This window comes from Pan troglodytes, chromosome 3, assembly GCF_028858775.2.
Source record: "Pan troglodytes isolate AG18354 chromosome 3, NHGRI_mPanTro3-v2.0_pri, whole genome shotgun sequence".
Classification (NCBI taxonomy): Eukaryota; Metazoa; Chordata; class Mammalia; order Primates; family Hominidae; genus Pan; species Pan troglodytes.
Genome location: NC_072401.2, coordinates 8,441,176 through 8,461,673, shown reverse-complemented (window position 1 = coordinate 8,461,673; position 20,498 = coordinate 8,441,176). Strand labels below are relative to the sequence as shown.

The following is a 20,498-nucleotide window of genomic DNA, read 5'->3' as shown; positions in this document are numbered from 1 at the left end:
CCAGTGATACCGATTTTGTATTCCTGTCCTTGTTGTACTGCTCTCTGCCCAGACTGTCTCTCCCCTCCCTGGGCCTGGCTAATTCCTCCTCCATCTCACAGCTGGACTTTGATACCCCCTCCTCCAGGAAGCCCCCCTGCTCCCTCCAGGCCAGGTCAGATCACCCTGTGCTCCCCTGGGTGCCGTCAAGCACACCCTGGACTCGGGCCAGGCTGCCTCCCTTCAAGTCCCAGTAAGGCGGGGCCAAGCGTGGCGCCACCTCACAGTGTCTCGGGGAAGCTTAGACAACTTGATATTCTAAAAAGCTGTGGAAAGGCCCAGATCAGTGCCCGGCGCCGGCGTCCACTCTCCCTGCCATAGCCCCTGCAGTTGTTGGTCTTGAGCCAAGAGGACCCTGAGGGCCCAGGCAGGACTCAGAAGGCCAACCTCTCCACGTGGCCCTCTCCTGAACGTTACAGAGAATCCCCTTAAGATGATGGCCTCAAAGCAACGTGATGTTTCCCAGCATGGGCCATCCCGGAACTGGTGACAGACGCGGCCGGGCCTCGGCCATCCAGCACCACCCTGGCCACCCTGCGTCTCCATCCCTGGCCCTGTGAGCCATCAGTACCTGCTGGCTGAGTTCCTTCAAGACTTGAGTGTTCCTCTTCCAAGGTGAGACCACCAGGGCCTTCCTTGGGGGCTGCCTTTGAATAAACTAGATGCTTAGCGGTGAACAGCAGGCTGGAGGCCAGGGGAATCTGAGGCTCCTTCTCCGTGGGAACCCCAGGCAGTGCTGAGTGCTGGGAGCCTGCAGGGCACCAGCCGTGCTGACTAGCAGAAGCCTGGCTCCAGCAGCCTCCCTGGCCCACGTCCTGGGCTGGTGCAGTTGGCTCCCCAGTGTCTCTGAGCATGGAAGAGGTCTCCTCTCTGGATTAGGTACAGAACTCTCCAGACTGCCCCTGCACTCCCATCCGTACAATGGCGGGGAGGGGGGTGGCCGGTGATCATTATGGCCTCTTCTAGCCCTGACACTTCTCAACGCCAGCCCTCCCAGGGCCCCAGAGCCACAGAGAGAGAGAGAGAGGGAGCATACCTGTCTCTGCTCCCAGCACCACTGGCTGCTGCTGAAAGGTGTGTCCGCAGGGGACTCATCTGTGCATATACTTGTCTTGCAAACACAGTCATGATGACAGCACAGTGTGATGGGCTTTGGGATGGGGCGTCAAGGTTTCAAGTTCTGTGCCCCGGATTTCTCCCTGAATCTTAGAAACACCATCTTTAAACACCTGTCTTACAGCGTGTCTTAGTCTTATTGCATGAAACAATATGGTAGCTACTGGCCACATGTGTTTATTTAAATTAAAATGAATTAAAATCAAATAAAAGCTAAAACTCTGTTTCGCATGGTGCTGGCCGCGTTTCGGGCGCGCAGGGGCCACGCAAGCTGGAGGCAGCTGAGCTGGGTATGCAGGTGGGATGCATCCTACGATGGGGTGCTGGCCTCTGATTCACTTGTGCAGGGGATTTGAGTGAGTCACAGAGGGGGCGGGGCATACGTATTTCTGCTTTTTATTCCTTTTCCCTTAAAGATGGCATTGAGAGTGTTTCCTCTGATGTCAAATTATAAATGTCAAAAGCTTGGGGAAATGTTAAAAGGAAACATTTCCTGCCCCTAGTGCCTAGACACGCCCACCATGTGTGGTCTTCCAGGGCCTCTGCCCCCAGCCTCAGGTTCCTGGATGGGCACAGCCTGTGGGGGTGCTGGCAGCCCAGTTGGGGGAAAGCTGGGGGTAGCCAGGTAGGATGTGTGGTCTCGGTGCAGCTCAACGAAGCCTCATAGACTGGTGGCTTCTGAACAATAGACATTTATTTTTATCAGTTCTGGAGGCTGGAAGTCCAAGATCAGAGTGCCAGCATGGTTGGGCTCTGGGTGGGCCCTCTTCTGAGCTGCAGACAGCCGCCTTTTCCTCGCACCCTCATGTGGTAGAAAGAGCGAGGCAGCCTCTGGCCTCTTCTTACAAGGGCACTCATCCCATGATGAGGGCTCCACCTGCAAGACCTAATTCCTCCCAAAGGTCCCGCCTCCAAATCCTGTCACACTGGGGTTTAGGATATCAGCATGTGAGTCTGGGGAGGAGACACCACATTCAATCCACGGCAGTGGCCTTGGGCTAGACAATGACTTCATCTCTTTCCTGCCTTAGAGCCAGGGCAAGGAGACCTGCTGTGCAAGGTCACTGGAGGTTTAGTGCATTCGTGTTTTAGAGCCTGGGAGTACATCTGGTAACCAGCAGGTCCCCTGGTTGAATTAAAATTAAATAAAATCTAAAACTCTGTTCTGCATGGTGCTGGCCATGTTTCGGTATGCAGGGGCCTTGCGACCTGCAGGCAGCTGTGCTGGGTGTGCAGGTGCAACGCATCCTACGACGGGGTGCTGGACTCTGATTCGCTAGATAGAGACACGTCTTCTTGTGGCCACACCCACCTGGAAGCTCTGAATGTGACCTTGTTTGGGTGTTTCCGTATGTAATTACGGTAAAGATGGAGATGAGGTCATTGTGGATGAGGGCGGACCCTAAATGCAGTGACTGGTGTCCTCATAAGAGACTAAAAAGGACACGCAGAGACACACAGGGAAGACGGCCTGTGAAGGTGGGGGCAGAAACAGGAGCCCTGAAGCCACATACCAAAGGGCGCCTGGAGCAACCAGCAGCGGGAAGAGGCAGCCTAAGCTCCCTATACCCCTGTGAAGAGCAGGGTCCTGCTGGCACCTTCATGTCAGACTTCTGGCCCCCAGAACCGCGAGAGAATCAGTATCTGTTGTTTGAAGCCCCCATTTCAGGGAACCCTGGTGCAGGCTGTCACTCCCAGCACGCGGGGCTGTGGGGGTTGTGAGCTCACTCGTGCTGCCCCTAAACATGGAGGAAGGGTCAGCAGATGCTCCCCACCCCCACCACTCCTCCCCCACCCCGAGCGCCTTTTCAGAGCCCCTTTCCCGGATGCCTGGGAGACAGGTGTGTCTCTGGCGCATAGTGTGGCGGGAGTCTATTTCAGTGTGCCGGGAAGGGCTTGGCTCTGCCCCTCCCCAGGCAGAGGGTGGCAGCTGCCACGTGACCTTGTGGGAGCCCTGTGGGCCGCAGAGGCTCTTCCCCGGTCCACTCCTGCCCGATCCTCCGTGGGTGCCAGGCCCAGCCACACAGAGGGAGAGCCGCCGACCCGCTGGCCCTTTGCAAGCAGCCACGCTCCATGGGGGTGCCAGGGGGAGACACAGGTAAATCCCCAAACTGCGCTTTTGCCCAGACCATCCGGCTGGGAGCCGTGAGCTCCATGAATCAGCTTCAGGGGCCTGGGAGCCATGAGCTCCATGAATCAGCTTCAGGAGTCTGGGAGCCGTGAGCTCCATGAATCAGCTTCAGGGGTTTGGTGGGAAAGGACAGGTCCAGTCAAGTTGTGCCCTGCGTGAAGGTCATGAGCACCAGCGCCACGAGCGCCAGTGGGTGCAGGCTTCGGGGACACTCTCTATGGACAGCACTGTGGGGTGAGGAGGGTGACCCCATTGTACAGGTGAATCAGCTAAGGCTGGGGACGGGAAGAGTCTGATCCAACCTCACACCGTGCTGGTATCGGAGCTGCGTCTGGACTCCAGCACCCACTGACCACAGCATCTGGGCCTCCCGCCCTCCCTTTTCTTTTTTCCTTTAAGGTGGTGGTTCTCACCCACAGGCAGCTGTGCTCCTGTGCTCCCAGGGGGACATGTGGTAATGTCTGCAGGCATTTTTTTTTTTTTTTTTTGGAGACAAGGTCTCACTCTGTCACCCAGGGTGGAGTGCAGTGGCATGAACATGGCTTACTGCAGCCTCAACCTCCTGAGCTCAAGTGATCCTCACACCTCATCCTCCCCGGTAGCTGAAACTAAGGTGCACGCCACCATGCCTGGCTAATTTTTAATTTTTTTAGTAGAGACGGGGTCTCCTTTGTTGCCTAGGTGGGTCTTGAACTCCCGGGTGTAAGCAATTCTCCCATCTCAGCCTCTCAAAGTGCTGGGATTACAGGTGTGAGCCACACGCCCGGCCATCTGGAGACATTTTTGATGGTCACAGCTCAGGAGGGTGTGCCTCTGGCATCTGGCGGGAAGGGGTCAGGCCACGGCTGAGCGTCCTGTGGTGCACAGGACACCCCGCAGTAGCACCTGCCTGGCCCGGTGTCCTGCTCGGGGGACAGCATGAATGCCGCAGTTCCCTGATATTAACATAAAAGACAGGGCCCTTGAAGCTCCTTAGATACGAACAACTAGCAAGTCCAATAGCTCCAATCCTGCGTGTTGACCAGGCGGCCTGTGGGGTGAAGGTGATGGCAAAATTTGGGGGGCTAGGGAGAGAGGAGAAAAGGGAGGTGGGGGAGTGAGATGAGGGGAGAGGGAAGGGAGGGGAGGGAGAACAGTGGGGAGGCAGCCCAGACCCCTGGAAGCAGAGCAGAGGGTACACAGGGGAGGGGGCCTGACACAGTGCCAGGGCCTCCAGCGGCTCCCTCCTCCCCCTGAAATGTTCCCCACTCTGTGTGGGCACGAGGCCTGGTGCCCAGCAGGACCTCATCTCTGGGCAGCCAGACCAGAGTCTTCCCTCCCTGGTGCCCTCCTTCTGGCCTGTGGGGTCTGCCCTGCACAGAGGAACTGGGCCTCTTGTCCATAGCTCCCCCCTCAGCGCCTCACACTCTGAAACTCTGTGGAATGTTACTGAAGGGAGCAGCCCTGGCTCAGGCAGTGGCAGTGGCCCTGGAGTCCAACCCATGAAGCTTCAAGCCCTGATTCTGCCTGGCCTCACTGTGGGTCCTGGAGGAGACACTTCCCTGCCCATGAGGCCCCCAGAAAAAGCGGGTTGGCTGTGTGGCTCCTCCCTCCCAGGGTGTTGTGAACCAAAAGAGGAGGCATGCAGGTGTGTTCCCAAAAGCGGCGGGTCCCCCAAGGCTGCCCACGCACAGCCGAGTGTGAGTTCTCCCTCCTGCCCGGGAGGACGAGCTGGCGTGGCTGGGGTGCTGGAGCGTTCTGGGGACAGCCGTGGATGCCCAGAGCAGACAGCAGGTGACAATGTCCGTGTCCCAGATGGAGTTTCCATGGCAGAGGCTGGGCGGGCCTCTCCAGCTCAGCTGAGTCTGCGATGCCTTCTCAGGCCCACTGTGCTTCCACCAACTGTGGACAACTGTGCTGGACGGACCGTCACACTGACGGCAGAGCCAACCACGACCATCCCAGAAGCAGCCCCGGCACCGAGGCCCCATGCAAACCTGCGGCCATCAGCACTGCAGATCGACTGTGGTAGATGGACCAGACCGTCAACGCTGATGGCAGAGCCATCCCAGAAGCAGCCCGGCACCAAGGCCCCAGGCAAACCTGCGGCCATCAGCACTGCAGATCGCGATTCACATGTGAAGCAAGGGTATCCACAATTAAAACTAGCAGTCACGTAGATGCAATTCTATTTGTGTAAAATTATTCATGTAAAATTACAGTAAAACCAAAAAACCCGTAAATCTCTTAGAAGAACACTCAGAAGTGCATCTTCATGACGGTGGATCAGGCGATGGTTTCTTAGAAAAGACACCAAAGCACAAGCCGTCATAACAAGATATAGACAACTGGATTTCATCAAAAACCTCTGTGATGCCAAAGACATCGTGAGGAAAGTGAAAACACAACTCACAAAATAGGAGAAAATCTTTGCAAATTAGCAAGCTGACACGGGACTTGTATCTCGAATATACGAATAACTCTCATCCCTCAATCCTATCAAGACAACCAAGCTAAAAAATGGGCAAAGCATCTGCATCGACATTTTTACAAAGAAGACTCCCAGAGGGAGAATCTACACATGAACCATGCCCAGCATCATTCGCCCACAGGGAACGGCACATCAGAATCCCAGTGAGATGCGATTACAGATCCGCTAGAATGGCTGGATCAAAATCGCAGGCACACCCAGAGCAGGCTGTGGGGATGCGTAGAAATCAGAACCCGGTGTGGAAAACAGTCTGACTATTCCTTGAAAGGTGGCACACAGAGTGACCACAGGACCCAGCAACTCCACTCCTGGGTATCTACCCAAAAAGCATGCAAACCTATGTCCACACGACTATTCACACTCGAATGTTCATAGCCGTGTTATTCACAATCACCAAAAAGTAGACACAGCCCCAAAGTTCATCCAATGACTAATGGATGAGCCAAATAGGATCTGTCTGTACAACGGAATATTTCTCAGCCATCAAAAGGAAAGAGGCACTGACGCCCACCACACCACGGACGCTCCCTGAAAACATGACACCGAGTGAAAGAAGCCAGTCGCGAAGGACCACGCAGTGTGGGATTCCGTTCGCATGAAATGCCCAGAGCAGGCAAATCCACAGAGACAGACCAGTTGTTACCAGGGGCTGCGGAGGGAAAACGGGAGTGACAGTAAAGGATGCAGCATTTCTTTTTGGGGTGATGGAAATTTTCTAAAATGGATTATGGTGATCAGCATGCAGCTCTGTGAAATACCAAAAGCCATTGAGTGTGCATTCCAAACAGGCAAATTGTACGGCTATGTGAATTATATCTCAATGAAGTTATGATTTTCAGATGTGTGCACCGAGCACTTCTGCAGAGCTGGCTAGGCTCTGTGGAGGTGCTGAGAATATTGTTTCTGAAAGCACATCGAGGTGCTGCCTTATGAGAAGATAGATGAATTATTCTAGGATGTGATGTCATATCGTATGTCCCAGGTGTGTGAGAGTGTGTGGTTTTTGTTTGTGGCCTACAGAAACACATGGTAGAGCAGCTGCTGAGCTGTTAAGAGTGGTCGTCTCAGTAAAAGGGAAGCAGGGGATTTTAAATTTTCTTTCATCTTTGATGTACTGTTTGGGTTTCTAGCCATGAGTAGCATTCCTTAGGTCATCAAAATGAAGTTATTTTTGTCATTGAACCCAAAGGAACCGTGTCTCCAGAGGTTAGCAAGGATCCCAGGCAGGGCTCCCACCCCGCGCCACCTCCTGCCCCTCCTCTTGGCCTGTCCGGTTGGAGCTGGGACCTTGTCACCCCAGTTGGGCTGTGTGACCGAGTGCCGGCACACCCCTGCCTGCCCATGTGTAGACCTGCAGGCTTTGGTGTGTGAGCCGGACCCTGTCAGTACAAGGATGACGCCCCCAGGAGACCCGCTTTAAGGCAGGGGCTGGCTGCCTCTGTCATGCAGGTGGTTAGTGAATGTCACAGAGCCTCTGCAGCCAGTTTCCCCTGCCTGGCCTGGCTTTCCCTGGGCTCCAGGCCAGCCATCCCGACGACCAGTTTTAATTAGACATGCCGGAAATGCTTCCCTCACACCAGCCTCCCTTGAATCAGCAGATCGGGAGAACATGAGAAGGGTCAGGAATCTGAGGGGGAGACGGGAGGGCAGACAGGCAGAAAACCAGTTCCCTGACATAGAGGCCCAGGCTCCAGGCCCCACCCTGCCAGTTGAAGGCTGTGTGATCTAGACAGGTTACTGAGCATCTCTGAGCTGGGGTTCCCTTGCCTGCAGCCTGAGGGTGACAATGCCTCTCATGCCAGTTGGAGATGGGGCTGGTGCTGTTGTGCCCACACCATGCCTGCACAGGGGAGGGCCAGGCAGGGATTAGAGACCCCAAGTAAGGGGCACCAGCTGCCAGGGAAGAATGCTCTGAGGACCGCAATTAGGATTAAGGAGTCCAGACCCGGGCAAAGAGGTCTTCCTCCAGCAGTGCTGGGACACAGTGCTGGGCTTTGAGGGCATTAACCACGCACAGGGGACTGCTTCATGCCAGGAAGAGCAGCAGCAGATAGGAAGGAGGGTTGCAGAGTGGGAACGCCAGGGGAGGCAGGCACGGCCTCCGGGAAGACGTCCCACACTGGTCAGGTCCCAGACAGATTTGCCACCCCTAGGGCTGGTTCGCCCCTCACCCCTCTCCCTCTCCCATCCCCTCATCCACGTGGTGGGGCATGGTGGAAAAGGCCAGGGTCAGAGAGGCCTGGGTCCCAGTGGCCTGGGGAGGTGCATTCCTGCTTGGAACCTCTGTTTGCCCATCCGTAAATGGTGAAGAAAGGACAGGTCCCAGCTGTACAGGATGAAAAGAACTAAAGTGACAAGTGGACTGAAGTGGCAAGTGGACTAAAGTCCAAGTGGACTAAAGTGGCAAGTACCATGTAGGGTCTGACAGTGGATGGTGTTAAGAAGTGAATGTTCATGTTCCCCTAGCATTCACACTTGGAAGCCCAAACCCCCAGGGTGACGGTATTTGGAGGAGGGGCCTTGGGGAGGTGATGGGGTTTAGATGAGGTCGTGAGGGTGGGGTCCTCATGATGGGACTCCTGCCCAGAGTGCGCTCTCTGCCTTGTGAGGACACAGTAAGAAGGCGGCTGTCTGCAAGCCAGGAAGGGAGCCCTCACCAGGGACTGAGCATGCTGCTGCCCTAATATCAGACTCTTAGGCTCCAGAACTGTGGGAGATAAGTGTCAGTCTTTTAAACCACCACATCTGGTATTGTTCTGGCAGCCCACATGGACCAGGACAGAGGGTGTCCCCTGGGAAATGGAGGATGGGAGCCGAGGACAAAGTGGGGGACCTCTCCAGCTCTCTGTGGCCATCCTTACCAGGCCATTCGGATATGATGGAGATGCACAGGGGGCAGCTAGACTCCCCATCCAGGCTGGTGTGGTGTCTCCAGGTCAAGGCTGTGGCCCCATCTTCAAAGGCCTGGGGAGGAGTGGGTTGCAGCTGAGGTGTGGCCAGTATATGCTTGGGGGCATATTGTCAGGTTCCCTAGCCTGCCAGGTCCCTGCACTGGGGACATGTACCACAGCAGCTGCCTGGAGAGAGAGTGGGGTCCCTGGTGGGACTAGCTCAGCCCCTCAGCTCCTCCCAGAGAGGGAGTTGAGAGCTGGCTTGAGGTCTGGGCAGGTCTGGGTCCGGTGCCCAACTGTGTGGTTTTGCCATTTGCAGCTCTGTGACCTGGGCTGTGGGTGGAGGTGCTGAGTGCAGTCCCTGGTGTTTGCCTGGACACAGGAACTGAAAGATGATGTGACACGGGTTATTCATCATCACCCCCCCATCCACTGGACAGTGCCCTGCGGTCACTTAGCGCATTTCCTGTTTCCTATTAGATTTGAGAAATATTCACTGGGCATCTGCTGTACGCTGAAGGCCTAGAGGAGGTCACCTGTTGGACCAGCGTGGCCACTCTGGCTCAAGGCAATGAGACCCTGGGGGACAAGCCCTGGGCTGGGAGCCTGCAGACCCGAGCCTTGGTGTTGGCCTGGCCACAGACTTGCTGCGTGACCTGGGCTGGGCCGCCCTGTCTGCCTCTGTGTCGGGGGTGGCAGGGGAGTCAGTGTACATGTTCTGAGCCCTGACCCTCCGGGACACCTCCCATGAGCTCCTCAGATGCTCCTCGCTCTGGAACGGCTGCACTCTTCTGGTGATGGAATAACACCCTCCAGGAATGTGGGTGCCGGGGGCGCCTGGGCCAGCGACTGGAGGCCTGGAGAGTCCTGGAAGCAGCAGGGGCTGGGCTGGCGTCTGCCCGGAGCCCACAGCCAGCCTGAGCGGGGGTGGCTGCCCGGTACCATCTTTCCCAGCTCTGCCCCTAGAAGGAAGCCCCCACCTGACACTCACACAAACTCCTGCCAGCCCCGTGTGGTCACCGTCACATCACCGTTCTCCAAAAGCCCGGCCTCGGGTAGGATCAGTGTCCCACTTTGCAGATGGAAAACAGGCTCGGGGAAGTGACCAGGGAGTCAGCCAGTCCCCAGCTGGGCTCTGAGGCCAGCTCTGGCTCTTCCCGCCTGCAGGGATGGCGTGTGGACAGGCCCCCACTTACCATGGTTGGACTATCGTTTTTTGATTTTATAATGTTGCAAAAACAATATGCATTCAGTAGAAACCATACTTTGAATTTTGAATTTCGATCTTTCTCTGAGCTAGCAATCTGCGGTACAGTACTCTTACGTGAGACGGTCAACATTGTATTATAAAACAGGCTTTGCGTTAGATGTGTGTGCCCAGCTGTAGGCTGGCGTAGGTGTTCTGAGCATGTTTCCGGTAGGCTGAGCTGAGCTGTGATGGTCGCTAGGTTAGGTGCAGTCAGTGAAGTCTCAACTTAGTGATGTCACGAGCTTGCCCCGGGTTCATCAGGACGGACCTGCACGGTAAGCTGAGAAGTGCTCCTGCTGGTTTCCCACGCTCCCACGACAGAGCACACAGATGGGGGCTGGACTGGCAGATGTGCATCCTCCCACACTTCTGGAGGCCAGAAGTCCCAGATCAAGGTGCGGGCAGGGCTGGCTCCTTCTGAGGCTGCAAGGAAGGACCCGTCCCAGGGCCCCTCTCCTGGCATCTAAGTCGCCATCTTCTCCCACGTCTTCATGTCGGGTTCCCTCTGGTCTCCCATGCTGCCACGACAAAACACACAGACGGGGGATTGTCTGGGGTTGTCTCTGTGTCCACATTTCCCCTTTTTCTGACACCAGTCAGACTGGATGAGGACCCACCCTCCAGATCACCTTGCTTTACCATAACGACACCTTTGAAGGCCCTGTCTCCGAACACAGTCACTTGCCGAGGTCCGGGGGTTAGGACTTCAACATGGGCATCTGGGGGTCCCGGTTCAGCCCACAGAGATGGCTCGAGCTCCCTGCTGGCACCGCTCTTGCTTCCTGCCACGTCCTCTTCTGGGAGGAAGGGGCAGCGTGGCCGCTGGGCTGTTTTTCTCTTCCTGCCTCCCATAGGAGAGGCTCCTCTCGGGCTCTGGGGGCCGCCAGGGACCCTGCTGCCCGACGTCTGTGCCTGTCGCTCTGTGAACAGAGCCTATTTGTGGCCAAGAGTGACTTTGTCCTCATGGACCCCTGCCTCAAAATAGGGAAATCACAGGGATTTCATGCCGGAAGGAGCTGTAGGACACTTCCACCCGCAGGACTTGAGCACGCACCCCAGATCTGAGTGGAGGCGAAGGGTCTGCTCTTCCCACTGGGCTGGGAACCCCTCCCCTGACCCCTTAGGCTCACTCGGGGCTAGTGGAGTTTCAGCCTCGCAAAAGCCCCAACTTCACAAAGGGTCCAAGCAACCAAGCCCTCTGGAGCCAGGGCCCAAGAGGAAATTGTTTGTTTGATTGTTTGTTTGTTTTTTAAAAGACAGTGTCACTGTTATTTGCAGCACTGTGCAAAGTATCAAGAAAATGGAATCATTTTCTTTGGTGATTTTAAGATTGTTTAGTAAGAAGGAAGCCCAGTCTGGGCACGATGGCTCACACCTGTAATCCCAGCACTTTGGGAGACCCAGGTGGGCGGATCATGAGGTCAGGCGTTCAAGACCAGCCTGACCAACATGGTGAAACCCCATCTCTACTAGAAATACAAAAATTATCCCGGTGTGGTGGCACGCGCCTATAATCCCAGCTACTCAGGAGGCTAAGGGAGGCAAATCACTTGAACCCATGAAGCGGAGGTTGCAGTGAGCCAAGATCATGCCACTGCACTCCAGCCTGGGCAACAGAGCGAGACTCTGTCTCAAAAAAAAAAAAAAAGAAGGAAGCCCGAGACCTGTGCCACAAGACTACACGCTCTCTCCAGCCTCCTTTGGGCTTCTAGATCCTTCCATACCCAGCATCCCCAACTCACCTCACCTCAGAAGTGAGATTGGGGCGCTCTTCAGCCCCACACCCCACCCTGAGACACGTTTGAGACCAGTGATCGTGCCAGGACAAAAGTGTCCTGGGACAGCCTGAGGCTTGCTGGGCCACTTGTTCCCCAGGCCCAGCACAGGTCTCTAGGGGATCCCTGGCACCATGGGACTGTAGACAAAGCCAGAGGCTTGTCCTGTTTCAGAGAGGTGCCCTGACTTGCTGAAGGTCACCCCATCAGTGGGCCCAGGTGGACAACAGACAGATCCCCTCACCTGGTCAGCTTTTGCATCTGTAAAATAAGGACAATTTTCTTAAAGTTAGGGTGCAAAGAAGGGCGCTTAGGTCCTGAAGCCTCCAGTGCAGAGCTCAGCACAAGAGTGAATCATTGTCTGTGAATACGCTGTCGGTACAGAGGGGGCATTTGATGTGGGCCTGGAAGGACAAGTAGGGTCTTCCCAGGTGAGATGGGCACACAGTGCTCCCCGGAGCAGGAATGGTGGGAGCCCAGGCTGGTGCCAGGACTATCGAGGACAACTTTGGGAAAGAGTGTGGGATCAGAGGGCAGTGAGGAAGTCAAGCAACCAGGTGGGTACCAGGCTTAGAGTGCTGGTTTAGGGGCTGGGCTGTGTTCTGTGGGGAGCCATGGAAGGTTCTTGAATGGGGGAGGGACCTAAGCAGAGGGGTGCAGCTTGTGCTTGAGGCCACCCTCCCAGATCTTGCCACCTTGCCAACTTGGAGAGCTTGTCTTGGAGACTCCATCATGCTAACGGCCCCCTCGCAGTGAGGCCGACTCAGATTAGAAACTGGGCTGGAGGGAAAAGGGACCTACCCCAAGTTTTCCAGCAAGACAGAGGCCTCCCTACAACCCTGTGGGATTGGAGGACGAGCCTCATGGGGCCAGCTCCTGCCTGAGCTCTCAAGGGCCTCTAGACATGAGTGTGGAGTGCTCTTCTGGAACTGTCCTCTGGCGTCTCCCCAGATGGCAGTCAGTGTGCAAGGATCCCTAAGCCCTGGCGTGTGTTGAGCTCATGCTATGTGCTGGGCTCAGGGTCCAGCCTCGGCCTCTGATTCTCACCATATCACCAAAAGCTCAGTACAGCCGCGGCCTTCCTGCGCAGATGGCAGGGAGAGGCTCCAGAGGTGATGACTTTCCTGGGAGCATGTGGCCTGGAGCTAGCAGGGCTGGCCTGGATCATAACACAGGCCTCTGAAAATCACCAGGGCTCCTCTTCCTGGGGCTGATGTTTGGCTGTGATGTCCTGCATGAAGCCCAGAGAATGTGGGGCTTGATTCCCTTGAACTGTCCTGAGCTTTACAGTTGATCACTGGGGTGGGGACAACCCATCATCTCTTCCCACGGTGAGCAGCTGGGCCAACAGGACGCTGCGTGGGGGGATAGGAGAGAGGTCCACATGGGAATTGGCCAGGACACCCTGCTTGAATTTAGAGTAAGTGGAGCTGGCTTCTGGAAACATGCCCAGGAGATAATACAGTCATCCCAGTACGGTTAGGTCTTCTCGGTCGAGCCTAGGAGAATGATGATCACAGGATATGGGAGAAGAAGCAGTCTTTGGGGCCAGAGGAAAGGTTGGTGGATCCCAGGCAAGGCTGAGAGGAAGGAAGGCTGCAGTGGTGGCACTGCAGTGAGTGGAGTCTGCTGGGGGTGGAGCCTCTGGTGGGTGGAGTCTTAGTAGAGCCTGTGGTAGGTGGAGTCTGCAGTGGGTGGAGTCTGCAGTGGGTGGAGTCTGCAGTGGGTGGAGTCAGTGCGTGGAGCCTGTGGTAGGTGGAGTCTGCAGTGGGTGGAGTCTGGTGAGTGGATCCTGAAGCAGGAGAATCTGCTGTGGGTGGAGTCTGTGGTGGGTGGAGTCTGTAGGTGTGACTTGCAGTGGGCAGGGGCAGTGGGCTGCAAATCGGTTAGTAGCAGCTTTCTTTGGAAATAGGTAGCTGAAGAAAGGCAGACTTGGGCTTGAATCCTTGCTCTGCCACTCCTCACCGTGTGGCTTTGGGCTGGTCACTAAACCTCTCTAAGCTTCCAACTCTGCCAAATGGGCAAAAGAATATCTACCTCCAAGAGTGGCTGTGAAGATTCCAGGCAAGGTCACGCCAGGATTTGAAGGGCATTTCCCTTCTTGGATCAAAACGGCAAGTGCCTCCTCTTGGGACTTTGGCTGTGGAGAAAGTGACTTTACTGTCTCTAGAGAGGTCTGGAGCCAGGCTGTGCAGAGATGGTGAGGAGACCAGGCGTCGCCACTGAGTCCCCTCTCCTACTGTCTATACCAGGGAGTTTTTGTATGAGCAGAGATAAAATGCATAAGGCTTATTTGTAAACTATAAACTGCTATCCTCATCAAACCTAACTTTTTGCTTGGTGGGCAAGTTCCAGAAATTAGATCAGGAACAGTTTGGAACCTAGTATTTTTTTGGAGCTGTTTCTCCAGAGCAGGGAAGCTGCTGTGATCTGTGTTATGAGCCACCTAACCTTCCAGAGAGTGAAGACCCCTTTCTCAATGAACTCACATCCTCGTGCTATATCCAATCATTATATTGCTTAAGAACTATTCAGTAACAAAGGCACCTGGGGATTTTGTAACACTTTCTAGCAGCCTTCATTTTTTAAAAATCCCTTGAGCATCTACCTACAACTGAAAACCATAGTCCCCGGATGTGCAACATAGATCGAGCCATTTGTCTGCAGACAATCATGGTGTGCAAATGCATATACAGACCCCTTGCAAAATCCCCAGGGTCCCCAAGTGGAAACCCACGGATTTAGAGAACCCGTTCCTGGGCATCTTGTGTAAGCCCATGTGTGGATAGCAGAAGTGGGATCGGAGAGTGAGGAGGAGGTGGCCAGCCTTGGGTTTGGAGGGGGAGCTTCTCAGCAGGGTGGGATGGGGTTCCTGCCCTTGGGGGGCATGCACAGAGAGAGCTGCATAGAAACGATGTGAGCAAAAGCTTTGCAAAGAGGTCTTTTGATGTCTGGGGCCATCACTGTGGTGGCATTCTGGTTTTCAATGGCTGCCTAACAAACCACCCCAAGCCTCAGTGACATAAGACAAACATCCTGTTACATTCATGGGTTGGGAGGGGCTGCCATTCAGAAAGGGCACAGTGGGTATGCCTTGTCTCCTCTCCACAATGTCTGTGGTTTCACTGGGCTGACCCAAAGGCTGAGAGTGACTCAAGAGCTGGGAGCCAGAATCCTCCACAGGCGTCTTTGCTGAAACTTCTTGCTGGCCATCCGTGGGGACTTCTGTGGTCCTTCTGCCAGAATAGCGGCATGTGGGCTCCATGCGTGGTCACAGCGTGGAGTGGTTTGAGCTTCGTCCCAGCATGGCTGCCGGGTTCCCAGAATGAGCATCCTAAGAAAGCAAGGCAGAAGCTGGGGGTATTTGATGACCCAGCTTGGAAGCTGCCTGGTGTCTTTTCTGTCATATCCTTTTGGTCAAAGCAGTTGCAGAGGTCCAGCCAGGTTCAAGGTGAGGGGCTTTAGACCCCATCAGGTAATAGGAGAAGGGTCGACACAGTGTTGTAGGAGAGCATGTAAGAACGGTTGTTGTAATCGTCACCTTTGAAGATGCAGCATGCCACAGGGCTTTGCTCAGACAGCCCGTGGGGAGCTCAGAGGGATAAGCTCAGAGGCTTCCAGAAGGACACCATGGGAGGTGCTGAGATGGCTGGATGCTACTGTCGCATGCTGAGGGGAAGGTGGTTGCGGGTCAGAGTGAGATGCATAGGTTCATCCTGTTCCCCAAGCACATCTTAGGGTTCAGGCACTGGCAGGGGGCTGGGCCTCCAGGTGAGCCCAGCAGGCATGGAGCCCACTGGCCCTACAGAGGAGATGGATGTCAAAGGATGTGTTCTGTGCAGCAGGCAGGCGCGAAAGGAGGAGTGGCTCATGGGCTCAAGTGATTCCCCTCATGAGCTGGTTCGCTGGACAGAAAGAGGAGTTTGGCTGCCGATGTCCGGGCCAGCCCTGAGCAGGGCACTGAGGGCCTGGGTGGATGACACCCCAGGAGGTCGTAGTTTGGGGTGACAGCGATGCTGAGAGGGGCATGTGGAGGTCAGGAGCCTGAGGTATTTTTCCATAATCAGTTTCATCTGCACACATCTGTGCACAAGCCCTGCGTCCATCCTCAGGACCCCAAAGCAGAGCCAAGCTGTTTGCGGTCCTCAGGGACCCGTGGTCTGGCCATGGGCAGGTCAAGGACTCAGACGGGAGAAGCCAGACTGCAATCCTGGGGAACTGGAAGAGGGCCAGGTCGTCTCCTGGTGGGCGTTCCAGGGCGCCCCGCAGGTGTCTCGTGTCACCACTGAAATAAAGCTGGGTGGGCCCCGGGAGGAGTGTCCCTGGGCCTGGGGTCCCACAGCACTGGCACCATGAGCTTCCTGTGTGCTCTTGTGCCCAGAACTGTCTGGTGACTGCTTGGGGATGGGGCGGTGGCTGCCCAACATCGGCCCCGTGCTGGCCTAGCTCTTGGCAAGGAGAGAGTGCCCAGTGCATCTTTGCTTAATGGGGGATTGAACAGAGGGTCGCCCTGTCTGGACCTGCAGAGCTCCCTTGCCAAGCCCAGGCTGTGATGGCCGTGGTGAGAACGGGGCCGGCTCCAGAGAGCAGCGTCCTTGGTTCATGGTTATAATTAGCAGCCAGCCCTTAAGTAGGTTAGGAAGGAAGTGCCCGCCTGTGATCCGGCATGATTTTCTAACAAGTAACACTTGGGCAGGGCAGTAGGGAGGCCTGGACCTGCTCTTAAACCGAGGCACGACCTATAAAGTGAGAACCTGAGGGAGGGGACACACTGTAAGGCACAGGCGGGGGTTTGTAAGTCCCCGAAAAGACAGTGTGGCAGGATCCATGAGGATGCAAAGTGTGCGTGCCTGTACGCTTTAATTCCATATTCATAAAATTAGCCCAAAGAAAGCCCTGTGCCCCAGGGCAGAGCTGGCACAGGGTGCGTGTGGCCCCATGGTGTGTGAGAGCCATGCCTGTCTCCCGGCAAGGACTGGCTGAGCACACGTCAGCACAGGGCCAGCATCAGCTCTGGTCTCCTCAGCACCTGGCCCTAGGGAGACAAATCCCTCGGGCACAGCCCTCGCCCATGAGGGCTTCCAGGCCAGGGGAGGCAGGCAGGCCAGTGGACAGCAGCCACCCATGTGTCAGGGCTGTGCCGCAATGAAGGTGAGCTGAGCACTGCGATGTGTGCTTGCTCCTGTCCCAGAAGGTGCCTGCCCATCCTCTGAGCTTCTAGTTCGTGTCACCTCCTCCCAGAAGCCCTCCCTGGTTGTACACAGGTTCATCTCCCCGCTGTGCCTGCACACAGCCCTGTGCCCCTCTCTGTATTTCTCTGCTCGTTGCCATGGTCAGAAGGAAAGGTGTGAAAGGGAAGCTGGAACTGTGTGTCCTGTGACCCGCTCTGGGTGAGCCGGGACCTCTGGAGTTCATGTGTGCGTGTGTAGGCTTAGAAAACTGAATATTATTAGAACATCCTTAGGACATTTGGAAACCCCAAGCCAGCCGTTTGGATGATACAAACAGCAGACGGGGAGCTTTCTGAAATCATCTTGGCGGATGGAGCGGGCCTCCGATGAGAACCCCTGCCATGGGCGGACCCCAAGTTTTCCCCTGTGTGAGTACACAAGGGGGTCCCCTGCCGATTCTCAAGGTGGATTTACCTCCAGAGCAAACGAGGAAAGCAAGAGAACAAGGCGAGCACAGCTGCTGGTCTTTGGCCAAACCAGGAATACATGCTCAGAGGTCCAAAGTTCACTGGGCCCTCAGAGAAGGGTGGAACTAAATATAGATCCATGGGCACAGATCGGAAATAAACAGTCAAGCAAATCCCCAGCCAGGCACGGTGGCTCACGCCTGTAATCCCAGCACTTTGGGAGGCTGACATGGGAGGATCACTTGAGCCCAGGAGTGTGAGACCAGCCTGAGCAAGATAGCGACATCCCGTGTCTACAAAAAATACAAAAATTAGCTGAGCGTGGTGGCACACACTTGGGGTCCCAGCTACTCGGGAGGCTGAGGTGGGAGGATGGCTTGAGCCCGGGAGGTTGAGGCTGCAGTGAGCTGAGACTGCGCCACTGCACTCCAGCCTGGTTGACAGAGCGAGACCCTGCCTCAAGAGAAGAAAAAACATTCCCAGAGATCACGGAATGATGAGAACTCTGCTGTCTGGGTCGTGAGAGCTGGTTCGCTGGACAGAAAGAGGAGTTTGCCCCCCTGCCTATGCCCTTTTGGCCTGGCATGTCCCTCTTCCTGTGCCTGTCACGCTGGTGTGGTGCTGAACGGCACACCTCTCTCCCCAGTACCTGACAGTGCGTCTGCTCCCATGTCTGTTGAACAAGTGAACACATGGTTTGCAGCCCAGCAGGTGATGGAAGGGGTGGGAGGAGGAGCCTCGGACACACCTGAGCTGGGCCTCAGTCTCTTAGCCGTGTGACCATCTCCTAGCCTTGGCATCCTCATCTGTGAGATGAGGATGACTGACCATTCCTGTGTGGCATGGTATGGAACAAACAAGAGAATGTCGAGGGCTGGGACCGTGGCTGTTGTGTTCACTGTGGTGTCCCTGGGGCCTACACTGTATTTACTGTCTTGCCTTTTCCTGAAAATGCTTGTGGACTCCCGCTCTGGACTGGGAAACCTTGAGTGGACCTCAGAGTCATCATTTTTCCTCTTTCTGATAGCCACCCCTGATCTGACCCCTCCACCCTGCAGCCTGCAAGTCTGGTCTCTGAGCCTTGGAGAGGATTCAGCTAACAGCTACTGTTCACGGCCACCTGTCAGACCTTGCACGTGGAGCTTTCTCTACTTCAATGGACATTTAAAACATCCTCCTAAGATCAAGCCCTGATTTACAGATGTGAAAACTGAGGCTTTGCAGAGTTAAATCCATTCACCAAGGTCACACCGCTGCCCCTGGATGGTGGGTCCAAACCGGACCCTGCTGGCTCCCATTCTGGCTGGCTGGTGGCAGACCAGGAGTCCAGCCTGGAGGGGGAGGCAGGGGGATTTCCTGAGAGAGCCACGTCCCTTTGTTGTGAAGATTGTGTGTTAACGACACCAGCAATCATTTTTGTTATTCCCGGTGGGGCTTCCCAAGGCTGGGGTTTCATTATCACGAGGGATTAAATACTCTCAGCCCCTGTGTGATAGAATCTTAGCACTTGAGTTTATGTTCTATGTTATTATCACAGTTAGAGACTTGTTAAGCCAAATTATTGGAGCCAATCTTGAAACTGCAGTGAAATGAACCTGCCGCAATTGTGGTTAGTTCCTTTTTAAATTTTTTTTTTTTTTTTTTGAGACAGGGTCTTATTCTGTCACCCAGGCTGGAGTGCTGTGGCACAATCTTGGCTCACTGCGACCTCTGCCTCCCGGGTTTCAAGTGATTCTCCTGCCTCAGCCTCTCGAGTAGCTGGGATTACAGGTGTGTACCACCACACCCAGCTAATTTTTGTATTTTTAGTAGAAACAGGGTTTTGCCATGTTGGCCATGCTGATCTCAAACTCCTGACCTCAGTAATCCACCCGCCTCAGCTTCCCAAAGTGCTGGGATTACAGGCGTGAGCCATAGCGCCTGGCCTAGAATTTTTAAATTTTTTGATAGATTTTATTTCTCAGAGCATCTCTTGGTTTCTAGATAAGACACAGAGAGTTCCGATGTGCTCCCATCCCGTCTTCCCTATGATTAACACCTTGCACTGGTGAGGTGCATTTGTTGTAACTGTACCAACGTTGATGTGTTCTTAAGCGAAGTTCATACCTTACATTGGGGGCCACTCTTAGTGTTATAGGTTCTATGGGTTTGGACAAATGTACAGTGTCGTGGATCCACCATTACAGTATTGCCCAGAGCAGCGTCACTGCCTTAAAAACGCCCTGTGCTCCGTTGATCCCAGCCCTGGCAACCATCAATCCTCTTACTGTCTCCTTCATTTTGCCTTTTCCAGCATGTCACATAATTGGAATCCTGCAGGGCATAGCCTTTCCAGGCTGGCATCTTCCAGCTAGCAGTATTCTTTGAGGGTCCCTCCATGCCTTCTCATGGTGTGATGGCATGCTTCTTTTTGTTGGTGAATAATATTTCATCGTCTGGATACACCCCAGCTCGTTTATCCATTCACCTGCTGAAGGACCACTTGAAACTTCTCTTTTTAATGTAAAACACGTGGCTGACTTTGGGCCAGGTTTAGGGGAACAGAGAATGCCACTTGGCCCCTGCTTTTGCATGGTTTGGCTGTTGCCCCCCTAGCCGTCCTCACAATTTGGCAGCTGCAGCCAGGTGAGGAATGAACCCTCTTGGGAGGCAAGCGCATACCCACTTACCTACCTGTGGTCCCAGGGCCTGGCAGGAAGGGCCAGCTGGAGGGAAGCCTGTAGGAGCGGCACCTGCATGGAGGCAGCGGCGTCCCCACGGCGCAATGTCTATCTCCTATCGCGAGAGGGCAGCGCCTCCTCCATGACCCTGCAGCCCCCTGACGCCTCGGAGGCGGCCCCAGCAGGTGAGATTGGGGCCTCCAAGCAAATCCATGATCTTAGCAGCTTCCCCCAGCCCTCACCCCCACACCCCACCCCCGCCACCCCCGACCAAGTATATTTCCAGTCACCTGGAAACAGTGATGTCTGGCCAGTGTTCTTGAAAATAACCATCACAATTGTGTATTGAGCACTTGTTGTTTGCTGGGTTGGTTGCTATGGGAACATTATTGCTCATGGTCCTGGCATCCTTGGGGCCAGGTAACACAAGAAGAAGATGGATGCCTGGATGGAGAGACAGACAGACACACAGACAGAAGACCAGGAGTCTCAGGGCCTCACCTGAGGTCACAGCATGCAGAAGGCCAGC

General features: G+C 55.1%; 1 protein-coding gene and 1 long non-coding RNA gene across 23 annotated transcripts in view; one reads left to right on the top strand and one right to left on the bottom strand.

Moving 5' to 3' along the window:
• ABLIM2 (actin binding LIM protein family member 2) overlaps nucleotides 1–20,498 on the top strand; it is a 193,398-nt gene that overhangs the window by 27,997 nt on the left and 144,903 nt on the right. For 3 of the 19 annotated variants that reach the window (XR_010156437.1, XR_010156422.1, XM_009447348.5), the window contains exon 1: nucleotides 3,074–3,253. The exons of 3 other annotated variants lie outside the window; for them this stretch is intronic. Coding sequence is in view for 2 of the 16 variants with exons in the window: in XM_009447348.5 (XP_009445623.1) it covers nucleotides 3,229–3,253 (25 nt within the window). In the remaining 14 variants the exon portion in view is untranslated. Of the gene's footprint in view, nucleotides 1–3,065; nucleotides 3,254–20,498 lie in introns of those variants that run through there. 13 more of the 19 variants (XR_010156428.1, XR_010156429.1, XR_010156424.1 and 10 more) reach the window with 10 other exon arrangements.
• LOC107974182 (uncharacterized) lies at nucleotides 9,851–20,257 on the bottom strand. Of its 4 annotated transcripts, XR_010156441.1 has the most exons (5): nucleotides 19,983–20,257; nucleotides 12,473–16,425; nucleotides 11,916–11,932; nucleotides 10,536–10,867; nucleotides 9,851–10,414 (listed from the first exon to the last, which is right to left on the bottom strand). It is a non-coding gene; the product is annotated as an uncharacterized LOC107974182 (long non-coding RNA). The 4 variants fall into 4 exon arrangements; XR_008547426.2 differs by having other exon boundaries at nucleotides 10,536–11,932; XR_010156440.1 differs by lacking the exon at nucleotides 12,473–16,425 and having other exon boundaries at nucleotides 19,983–20,205.